Source organism: Sitophilus oryzae, unplaced genomic scaffold (assembly GCF_002938485.1).
Source record: "Sitophilus oryzae breed Bouriz unplaced genomic scaffold, Soryzae_2.0 scaffold_1394_pilon_pilon, whole genome shotgun sequence".
Classification (NCBI taxonomy): Eukaryota; Metazoa; Arthropoda; class Insecta; order Coleoptera; family Curculionidae; genus Sitophilus; species Sitophilus oryzae.
Window position 1 is genome coordinate 469,903 of NW_022146053.1, and position 12,498 is coordinate 482,400.

The 12,498-nt window shown below is 32.5% G+C and overlaps 1 protein-coding gene across 1 annotated transcript; it reads right to left on the bottom strand.

Moving 5' to 3' along the window:
* Window positions 1–1,096: 1,096 nt before the first annotated feature.
* On the bottom strand, window positions 1,097–12,081 carry LOC115875708 (endoglucanase-like). Its single transcript, XM_030891223.1, has 4 exons — window positions 11,971–12,081; window positions 10,492–10,686; window positions 6,724–6,957; window positions 1,097–1,402 (listed from the first exon to the last, which is right to left on the bottom strand). Exons 1-4 carry the CDS (start codon window positions 12,008–12,010, stop codon window positions 1,164–1,166), a joined length of 708 nt encoding a protein of 235 aa, XP_030747083.1. The 5' UTR covers window positions 12,011–12,081; the 3' UTR covers window positions 1,097–1,163.
* Window positions 12,082–12,498: the final 417 nt, after the last annotated feature.

Consider the following 12,498-nt stretch of genomic DNA (forward strand, 5'->3'; position numbering starts at 1 on the left):
ATATTCTCATAGCTAACAGCATTAAAGAATCAAAAAGCAGCAGAATAAAGAGAATGTGTCTCATTGACATTAAATTATTGCATAAGGTGCATTTCGGAGGGGAAATCTGACCAAGGTGTTGGCTGTGCTTTTTACAGCCCGGTTGCTAATAAAAAAATCAGATTACCTAATTTCTTTGGCATTTTAACAGCCGAACTCACAGCTACATATCAGGCTCTTATCCAAATTCAGTTTGAAGCATAAACCGATTGAAGCATTAATACTATCTGATTCACTTAGTTCCCTTAACAGTATTGCTTCTTTAAACTCCAAAAGCTCTCTAACCTGCAGCATTCGAGATCTAGTATATAAACTAGTATATAAACTTACTGAAAGAAACTAAAATGTTAACTTTATGTGGATTCCTGGACACTCTGACATTGCTAGTAACGACCGAGCAGACAAACTGGCTAACGAGACAACGCTCTTACTTAATATTGAAGGAACTCCATCCGTTGTCGATTTCAGAAATTTCCACAAAAAAGTGTTCTTCAGTATACTTCAAAATGAATGGGGCATCCTCGAGGGAACTAATAAACTTAGATCACATATGCCACTTCTTCATCTGTATCAAAACATATATTCTCTTGAACGCGGATCTTTTTATAAAGTTGTCAGAACCCTCACAGGATACTCATATCTTACCAAATCATATATTATCAGGTATATGTGGGTATCATATTTTTAGCCAAGTACAGAAGCGAAAGCTTATTCCCCCCGCCGCGCCGCGCCACCGATATAAAAGTAGCCGTTTGCAACATTTTGACTTAAATTTTCAATATAAGGAAATACTCAAAGAATTCAATAGAAATGCACAAATGACATAAACTGAAATGGTATTTACTATTTTCCTAATTTTGTCATGCATGTTACATATGTAAAAAAATGTAATAAATGCAACAAATGTAACTATCTGGAAATTTGTTACATTTACCCATATCGGATGAGAACCTACCCACGAGGTTTATGGGTGTTGCAGAGAATGGGTGTTGTAAAAGAATATATGGAGGCCGGTGCCCCTGAAGTTTACTAAGTAAATTAATTCGAAAAAATTGGATATTTTGTGGAGAACGTCAAATTCATATATTTAGTCAAACCTCTATATTACATTGCATTCATACAATTTATACAACGCATCCGGTGATACTAGTCAATTCTGATGGGCAAACGACTTGTTCAAAGGTCACTTTAGGATTGTCGGCGTTTTCGAACCAGTTGAAACGGAAATGACATCCTGGCTGTAATACTTCAGGCAATTCATTGCATTCAGACTCTGAAGTAATACCACCATACTGAGCACCCCAACCATTCGCGGGACAGTTCCATTGGCTAACACATCCATGAGTGAAGTAGCCGACACCACCTACAAGGTATTCCAAATTTAATTATAGTTATCATGAACATTGAAAATGAATGTTTCTAAATAGAAAATGAAAAACTGAAACAACAAAAATTGAATTAAAACTAAAAGAGCTTCGGATTTGGTGCTAACGGATCCATATCATCGACTGTTGTACAGGGTCCGGCAATAGTGCGTCGGGCATCTGTAGCTCCTAGAATAAAAGAATGTATTTCAGGGAAATATTTTAACTTCTACAGGGTGGCCCAAAAAAGCGTGAGTGGATCGGGATATTTTTTTTAAATTAAACACCTGTATATTATTACATTTTTGGCTTCCTTTCAGATCGCTTTACATAATCCTCATATATGAATAAATATATTTCGATAGTTTCAGAGATATTAATAAATAAATAAAAAAATGTATTTTTCAACCTTCATTAAAAAAAAGTATTAAAAATACAAGAACCTGTCCTGAAATCAAAACTATATCAGGTATTTACTTTAGATGGTCTATCCTTAACTTACCTATAATAATAATAATATCGTAATCTTATATCATACAGGATGTTCAAAATTCTACGCCAAACTTTCTAAAATATAAAATAATGTTTCTTTTTTTTCTTTAAATGGAACACCCTGTATATTATTTTTTTATTAGATGGAGAATTAAAAAATGAACATTTTTTGTATTTAAAGTATTTCAAAATTTTTAATGGTTTCGCAGATACACACAGTATTATTTTATATGGCTTTTTAAACGGTAAAATACGGGAGAAAAATCATTGGGAGGCTTTGATAAAAATTTTCTATGGAAAATGCCATATGAAATATAAAACCGCTAATATCTGCGAAACCGTTAAAAATACTCTAAATAAAAAAAAATATTCATTTTTTAATACTCCATCTAATGAAAAATTAAGATACAATACATAAAAATTAAGATTCAATTTTAGAAAGTTTGGTGTAAAATTTTGAACGTCTTGTATGATATACTATTACCATATTTATAGCAAAGTAAGTACAGACCATCTAAAGTAAATACCTAATATAGTCTTGATTTCAGAGCAGTTCTTGTATTTTTAATATTTTTTTTTAAGAAAGGCTACAAAATATATATTTTTATTTACTTATTAATATCTCTGAAACTATCGCAATATATTTACTCATATTTTAGGATTATGTAAAGTGATCTGAAAGGAAGCTAAAAGTTCAATAATATACAGGGTGTTCCATTTAAAAAAAATCATTCCGATCCACTCATACTTTTTTGAACCACCCTATAGAAGTTAAAATATTTTCCTGGAATACATCCTAGAACATACTTTAGATCTGCATTTAAACAAAATTCTTAAGTTTTTTATTCTAGGAGCTACAGATGCCTGACGCACTATTGCCGAATATGCCCTATATATAGAAAACCCACACATACGGGACAAAACATTTAAATTCTCAGTCGAAACATCCTAAAGCAACCAAAAAAGGTATAGTTAAAATATTATGTCATTGAGCAATCACTATATGCAGTGACCAAGAATCTCTGAATTCTGAACTAAGTAATATTAAAATCGATTTGGTTCAGAATGGTTACTCTGCAAAATCCATAGACAATATTATATCCAATTGCAAGTCCGACTTATTGATGCGCCAGCCTGAGGAGGATGCTCTCTCCTGGCGATTCCATGTGTGAAAGGAACATTGGTGAATATCAGGCGAATAGCTAGGCAATATAAAAATTTTTTATATAGTTTATTGTTTTATATAGCTAGGCAATATAAAACAGTTTTTATATCTGGGACAACTCTAAGAAGTATCCTAACAAAAACAAAACCTGTATCATCAAACCAGGAGAAAGAGTGAACATCTACCAGGTACCTTGCGAGTGCGATGAGTCGTATATTGGAGAGACAAAACGTCCTTTACATGAACCATTGCGATAAAAAAAGTAGTACAACAAAATATGATTTAATCTGCTGGTCTATAATAAAATATTTTTAAAACTTGAAAAATTGCCCATTTTTAAAAGGTAGATAAATTTTTTATACTTTTATTTCGCCACGTATACCTACCAATTATTACCAAATTCATGGTAACGCCTAAAAAGTTAGGTGGCATAATTGTATTGTTTTCATAGTGACGACGATTGTGACGATATCCACTTCTAGATATCCTTATAGACCAGGAATTCGATCTGGGACTACTAATTCTTGTACTACTTTTTTTTATCGCAATGGTACGAATTAACGAACATAAAAAATATACGCAAAAAGGTGAATGGGCATGAAGTTGGGCATTGCAGATCATGTGTGGTCCAAGCACCACAACATAAAATGGTCGGAAGCCCTGGTTGTCCACAAAGACCCCTTTTGGAAAAAGCGCAAATTTAAAGAGGCCGTATTCAATCTTTAAGTATTTCAACAATTTCAACCACTCATAAAAACGCTCCAATGCAGCTGTTCTTAATGGAAAACCTCATTCTTGACTGCACCCAATAAATTGTGAGTGAATGCTCGTCTCTAGTATATGAGCTCAGTAGTTTTAGGATTTAGTTTAATTCACACGTGATAACTGTCAGTGATTCTTTTAACCGAAACATTGTGTAAGCAAAATAAATAAAGACAATGGAATCCGAAACTCTTTTAGTTTTAATGCTGAATCATTTTCTACAACATTCAAAGTAACAACAAAAACTGAAATACAAAATGCTGACTGAAATACAAATTTAAAATCTGTAAAAAATAAAAAAAGATAAAAGAAATGTTCCGATTTGACACAATCATACTTCTGATAAAAAATTTTACTAAGAATTTAATCTTTGGGTGTATTCTAAAAATATACTTTGAAATATCAATTTTCAATTCCTTAATATTATATTATGTATAATATGTATAAGTGCCTATTATTTTGAAGTACCACTTAACCTTCATGTAGGTAGTTAATTTTATCTCTAGAGTATTAATTAGGTATTTATATTCAGCTGTATATTTTCCTTGTAGAGAAACAACACATAATACAGGGTGGTCCGAACTTTATTCCCGAAACTTCGTATAAATGTATGTCCTAAAATACTTAGTTTCGGAGATATAGGGTGTAGTTTCATTTCTATTTAAATTTTTTTCCAAATAATTTTTGAAGTATCGGCAATATTTGGATGAAAATTGGTGTCTGGAAGTTTTGAAGATCAATATGACTCCTACATTGATTCCCTCCTAAACTTTTCAAATTTCAATCCTTCATATTTTCTCAATGACTCGACCGATTTTCAAAAACGAAGCGGGGAAATATAGACAATAGAAAGCTCTTTTTATTGCGGCACCACTTGACCCCCTTCTCATTTGAAAAAAGTTGGGGGATGACACCCCCGCTTAGAGAGTTGACGATTTTGCTATCATTTTTGGGGCAAAAGTTCCCCTCACAAACAAAATTGACGTGTTTTTGGATTTTTTGAAAAAAAAAATACCCTGGCCGTTATGCCTTGCGGAATGTTTTCGATGGTCCACCCTGTATATATAAAATCCTTAAGTAACTGACATACTGATTAATCACGATCCTGCTCAAACCACTCAAGGTAAGAAGGTCAATTTTGGCATACAGGTTGATTCTAGGGTGTAGAGGTTCGATAAGAAGGGATTTTTCGAAATTCCAGTTCCAAGAGGGTGAAACCACCCCTCAAATATTAGAATATTTTTTATTTAAAAAACGGTCAAGTTTCCGAAAAACGCTTAAACACGTATATTTTATTTTGTTTTTTACATATTTTAAGATTTTTAAAAAATGTGTACAGGGTGTTTCGAAAAATCTGGTCATTGATTAATCACGCTCCTGCTTAACCGCTTGACGTAAAAAGCTGACTTTTGGAAAACAGATTGGCTTTAGGGTGTAGAGGTTCGATAAGGCGGGATTTTTCGAAACTCGTTTTCTAAGGGGGTGAAACTATCCCTCAAATATGAAAATATTTTTTATTTAAAAACCGGTGAGTTTTTCGGAAAAACCCTTAAACACGTATATTTTATTTTGTTGTTTTACATATTTTAAGATTTTTTATAAATTTATACAGGGTGTTTCATAAAATATGACCATTGAGTAATCACGATTCTGCTTAAAGTGCTTGACGTTTAAAGCTGATTTTTGGCAAACGGATTGACCGTGGGGTGTAGAGGTTCGATAAGGAGGGGTTTCTCGAATCTCAAATTCCAAGAGGGTGAAAACGCCCCTCAAATATTACAATATTTGTTATTTAAAAAATGGTTAGTCTTTCGGGAAAACGCTTGGACAAGCATAATTTATTTGTTTTTTTTTACATATTTTCAAATTTTTTAAAAAATCATACAGGGTGTTCCAAAAAGTTGTGTAATTTCTTAACCACGATTCTGCTTAAACTGCTTGACGTAAAAAGCTTATTTTTGGCAAACGGATTTTTCGAAAGTCAAATTCCAACGAGATGAAACTACCCCTCAAATATTACCAAGTTATATAATAATATTGCCATATTGGTTTTCTCATGCTGACATAACTGTGAGAAAATTTTATCCAGTTTGTATGTTAATGGAAATTCTTGCTTTGCTTTATCATCGCCATTACAAATGATTAATTCGACGCGAACGAAGTCGCTGGTACACGCTAGTAAAAATATAAAATAATATAAAAATGAAATGATAAATTTGGGAACTTTTTATTTTTTTTAAATTAATCGAAAAAATTATGATAAAACAGTCTCTGTTGATCTTTTGCCACAAAACATTTCAAATTTATGATTTCAGTAAACTAACTAATAACTATTTAGTCAACATGTTTAATTTATGTCAGTGATAACAGGTATTGATAAATTCGATTCCAAATATCTTGAGAAACATTGCTCGTAGCGATTTTTACCAAGATACATTTTTTAAGTAAAAAGTCACGGAAATGTATATTTTTTCACTCTGTGCTATTATACCGGTACAGACGAAAAGTTATTACTCTTCAAAACAGTTAAAACACATGTAGGTGGCGTCCCCTACAAATGGGAGTCACATTGACATCAAAATGAAATTTCTCATGTCAAAAAACTCCCAGACACCAATTTTAATCCAAATATTGACGTTACTTACAGAAATTATTTGGAAAAAATTGGAATAAAAATAAAATTTCTACACCCTGTATTTCCGAAACTAAGCATTTTAGCTTATATATTCTCCGAATCTACGCATTTATACGAACTTTTTTACTTATTTTTATCTGCAGAATATGCTGCCGAAGTTACCGGAATACAGGTCGGACCACCCTGTATATTGGTTGTACCAATTATTATACATTTACACTGATATTATTTATACCCAATATGTAGTAGAACGTTACATGACTTACCTCCCGGAAGCTGAATATCAAAGTGATTGCTCTCTAAATCTCCTCCAGTGTTTGTTACTTGAACGATCAATTTCTTATTGGGAAGAACGTTCAAAAATGACAATTGCAGACAGACGCAACACTGGCTATTATCAGCACCTCCGCTAAATGATGCCGCGGCAAATCCAAAGGCAACGGTGTCGTTAACAGCCCACGGTTGTTGGTTAGTGCATACATACGATATTCCTGATCCATCTGTATTTTGAAAGGAATAATGTATTAAAACGAAGAAAGTATTATGTTATATCAAAATATCTGTCTTATCATAACTTTTTGAGATAAATATATTTACTTTAAAGTTGGTTATTAAAAATAATTCAGGAAAATACTTTCTAAATTTACATAGAGCAAATATCATTAGATGCGATCTTAAGGCGCAATTCTCGTATCTCGTACCGTCACCGTCACGTTCAGCCGCCGCGCCGTCTCCCCATAAAACATGAAGTAAATGGGAGATGGACGTTGTCACTATGCGACGGCGACATTACGGGTAGTGTGAATATGTTCATTGTTGGCCATTTAAGGGAGTTGGCAGATTAAGGGGGAATTAAACAGCTACACCACTCTGAGGAAATCAGAGGAAGGATTGAAATAGCTAGGGCTGGTTTCCTCAACATGCGGAAGTTGTGCCATCCTAAAATAGCTATAACAACGAGGCTAAGAACATTAAAATGATAATAAATAAAAGAATCAATATGGATGCGAAACATTGATGCTAAAACAAGAAGACATCAAACGACTTAATGCTTTTCAAATGTCGATGTACCGTCGGATACTGAGGATAAGTTCGTGCACACCTAACAGGCACACCTAACAGGTACGTTATAGTTGAAATAGAAAATCGCGCCTAACGCGATCTTAACAGATAATTTAAATATGTTAGATTATATAATTAAGGTAACGTTACATTTAGACTATTGTTTATATGTTTATTTTAGGATTATACCGTCACATTTGCCATTTAACAATACTCAACAGCAACTTGACGGTGCAACGGACAAGTCAGGTGACGCATTTGAACTTTTGAATACTAAGTTTGCTCGCCTTAGTCAGGCTAAAAAAGAAAGGGGTTCTTGTGGGTCCCTAGAATATGCAGCTTTTCTAAAATTCGAACTTTATTGAACATCTAAATCGAAAATAAAAGCGAGCTTAATTTGTGTTCCAAAAGATGTGTAAGAAATTTTTTGAAACCACAAAAGTGATGGGTCGAGGAATTGCTTAGCGTACAAGGCCATGAAATGTAACATGTCTCTTAAAGTGAATTGTGAATTTCCTTTGCATACCCGAATTTCTTCCCTTAAAACTTAGGAGCAGCCTCGGGTGAACACGTGAAACGGTTCCATCAAAACATCGCTAAGCTAGAAAAAATATTTTCACGCAAGCATGTTGAGGGAGCACTGCTGGTTTTTGAGACGACTGAGTTATACCTCAGGGTATAAATGGTAGGCAAGCAAAAATAATATCCCCCCCATTTCACCTCTCCAAATTAAATTCATGCCCATAAAATTATTATTATAATCGAAAAATGATAAAAATAGGTGGAGGCTTTCCGAAAATGATTACTGGTAGAAGAAAACGGGAAATATATTTCTATCGGTGACGTCCTACATTTTACACAAGAATCGGCCGGAATGGTGACAGGGCTGGAAAAAAAAGTTTTTTGCAGACCAGTGTTTTTGTAAATATTAGTATATAGCAAGGGCGTAGATACTTTATTTTTCGGGGTGGGGGGGGGGTAGAGTAAGGGTTGTCAGATTTTAATTTAAAAAAAAATAGGACACATGGGTGTCGCCGTCGGTGTTTGAGATTTTGTAAAGGAGTGACTCAGTAGGCAACATTTTTTTTGGTAAAACTCGAAGCAATTCGAACTAGCCTGATTTTTTTTTGTAGATATAAACTACAACAAATCCAGAGTAGCTAAAATTTTGGTAAATAATTTATAGCAAATAGATAACATGGTGATTATTTAATAAAATTTAAATTGTTTATACCAATATAAACATTATTAAAAAAACACAGAAAGGACGAATCTTAATATTTTATAGTTTACTCAACAAAATAGAAACTTTATTAATTTTTTAAGTCGCTCTGGGGGGGGGGTAATTACCCCCTCTACCCCCCCCCCATATCTACGCCCTTGGTATATAGGGTGATTCATGGTGATGGTACGTTAAGACATTTATGGTGACAGAATTTTTATTGAAAATTTGGGGTTTTACATAAAGGCACCTGCCCCATCCCTTTAAAATATTTTCAGCATTACGATGTTGCCGCGTTTGAAAACTGGTAGCATCTTTCTTATTTTAAATGAAATACTCGGTATATTATTACATGTTTGGAAACTACTTTCATAATTTTTCTATTTTATTTACTCATACCTATCTCTAACATTTTTTGAGATAAAAAATAAAACATGTGTAAAATTGACTAAAACACGATCTTGAATAAACATTGGCAACAATCATGAATATAACTTCCTAAAAGTTGAAATTTGGAATATAAATTAATAAAAGTCGGTATCTTCAATCTGTCTAAATATTCTGATCGAATATTACACAAGAAGAGTAAAATGGCAAATGGAATGGCTTGCACCAGGAATGGAAAGTAAATGGATCAGGAGGCTAATCCCGAAATGTGACAAATGGTTTGGCAGGGCATGGGGAGAAGCAAACTACTATCTGACTCAGGCCTTGACGGGACATGGATGCTTCTCTGCGTACCTACATTGGATAGGGAAAAGGACATCTGCGTCATGTGTTTTTTGCAAATATCCCGTTGATGATGCAGAACACACAATCTTTTTCTGCAATAACTGGAAGGAGGAAAGAAAAGCACTTTGTGATGAAATAGGTGATTGCATTACTGTGGGAAATATGGTAAACCTTATGCTTAAAACCAAAGAGAACTGGAATCACATTAATGACTACATTAAAGGTATAATGTCGGAGAAAGAAAAGAATGAGAAAGAAGAGAAGCAAAAGTAACGAGGGAAAAAAATTAAATGAAGAAAGTAATACCAGCACTTACTCGCGTAGATGTCCACGGACGGGACCAGTAAAGGTGGTAGGAAGAGAGGAAATGGGTTTGGCAAAAAAGAATATTTCCGTTGGTAAGATTGTTCAAATTTTTATTATTTTAAATTCAAATCTACTTTCCTTAACTTACTATAAACCAAATTTCAGCTTACAGCCGAATTTATGATTTAACCAATGATTATTCAGTAAAATATTTTTGTCGATTATAAGTATGTTTTTTTTATCACTAAAACTATTAGAGATTTTTATAGGTTAGTTTAATAGTAAAATTATGAGATATGAAAGTAGTTTCGAAAAATGTAGTAATATACCGGGTGTTCCATTTAAAGTAACAAAGAAATTGTTTTTTTTTCTGTAATTCTGAAAATAGGAGGTTTTTATGCAAAAATCCAATTTAAAAAAAATCCTATCCCCGGTCCTCATAAAGAATCGCCCTGTATAACTAATGTAAAATATCCTGCAAACTATGGCGTCGAAATCGAAGACTCAAAACACAGTTATAATAGGTGTATTGAATTTGTGAGAAAAGGTTTGTTTCAGGGAACTTTTGTTCCCAATATCAGCTCACAAAGTACTGTACACTAAAAGTATTCCGGGAAGAAGTATTTAAAAGAGGTATATTTGACAATTTAAATTTACAAAGCGTTTGTGATTTTTCGATGGGCTACTTTTGATGATGGATAATTTTACTTACCTTCAGCACAGCCGGACCCCGAGGAAGGGTCGAGAACTGTAACTCCATCAACAGCACATGATGCAACTGGAGACTGAGCATTTACATTTTCAGCCCAAGAACAAGACGGTTTACAACAATCCCAGTATCTCGTGGTGTTAGCTTCTCCACTGATTCCTCCGACAACTTTTTGCAAATGGATATCTGTGGCGCGTGCTGGAATAGAATATATAATAGGATTTTAATATTTATATTATAAATTGATCAAAGTGAGAGACACTGCGAATAAAAAAATGTTTATTCGGTATTGATTTTTTCAGTATTATTAATTTTTCTTAGTATATTCTGTAACCTTAACTAATTCTGTATATTTAACTATATTTGTATCATCTACACTGACCAGCACGAAAAACGGATTACTAAAAAACTTCATATATTTTAAAAGCAATATATTTTCTTCTAGTGGGTCGAATTTGGTGATTTTTTAAGCAATTTGTACCCACATGATTTGATTTTTAAACTTAAATAGTGTTTATTGTTTTCGTAATATTTTTTTGGAGGTGTAAAGGACTTTTACGTACGGGGAATAGGGGGGACTCACTCTCTCCATAAGCTGACTGGAGACAAAAGTGATCCTCCTTCAAAAGTTTTCATTTTCGATTTTTTGTCAAATAAAATTAGTTCGAAATTGGCTACGCGGATTTATAGAGATATTTGGTATCATCACGTGGTTGGAGCATCTTTAGATGCGGGAACTCTTATCAGTTGCCATTTTATTAGAAATACAAAAAATACAATTTTGACCTTTTTTGAGTTTTTTTATTGTAGGGTTAGTGGACTTTAAATATTTTATTTATAATGCCTAGTATATACACTTAATCTTTAATACTTAGTGTTCAAGTCTATGCAAATTGTTGTAAATTGAATTGTTGTGATTAAATATACAATATACATGACCAAAAAGGAATTTCAGAGAAAAAAGAATAGAGGGGATGTCGTTTTATTATATATATATATATATATATATATATATATATATATATATATATATATATATATATATATATAGACTGGACTAAACTGGACAACACAATAACACATATTACACGTTTAACAAATTTTAACTCTGAAAGAATCTACGTTCAAGAGGCTTGAAAAAGACATATACTGTCGAAACGTCGTCACAAAATAAAAAAATAATGAACAAAATCTAGAAACATCTTTGCAACCCCAACGACCTAAAGCCAAGAGTGAAAACAAAAATATATATATATATATATATATATATATATATATATATATATATATATATATATATATATATATATATATATATATATATATGCAAGTGTTCTATTCGGCGCGGAGCGCCCAGCTTGGACGCGGCATAACAGTAACATTTAAATAATTTATTTTCTTAAGCCATTAATTATTTAATAAAATATTTAACTATATAGGGATAAATTGAAATTTAAATAAAAAAAACATTATAATACTTACCGAATGCAGCCACAGCTAAAATCACGCATAAAACTTTCATATCTGGAATATGTTTAGTGCCAAATCACCTATAATAATAAAAATACTTAATAAATATCTCATTAAAAATTTCACCTTAAATACTAAACTTTATCTCAAAAGTCACTTGTACAATTCTTAAGGATTACCCAAAAAAACTGTTTACTATTTCACTGCTTAAATTCTCCAACACTTGTAAAACACATGAAAAAGAATCATTGTTAGTGATAATTAAATTAAATCAGATCTCAAAAATAGTTATGCTTATAGGTCAATAACTAAGATTCCATAACAATTGCAGTTTATACACATTTATTGTTATGAATCTGCAAATTGGACAGGGTGTAATATTTTTTTATTATTGAGTAATTGAAAAAAAAGTTTAACCGGAATTTTTTTAGCGCTACCCAATAACAAAAAAAATAATTTTACATAAGGCATGCAACAACAGTAATGGCCGGCAAACTACAAAAATCAAATATATCAAAAAATCAAAGAGGAAAGCGCTGA

Bases quoted from the DNA above. Each gene is read 5' to 3' on its own strand.
- LOC115875708 (XM_030891223.1), bottom strand. From the start codon at position 12,010: ATGAAAGTTTTATGCGTGATTTTAGCTGTGGCTGCATTCG. The intron at 10,687-11,970 runs GTAAGTATTATA...ATTCTATTCCAG, and splicing joins TTTAGCTGTGGCTGCATTCG to CACGCGCCACAGATATCCAT. The intron at 1,403-6,723 runs GTAAGTCATGTA...AATACCTTGTAG, and splicing joins TGATATTCAGCTTCCGGGAG to GTGGTGTCGGCTACTTCACT.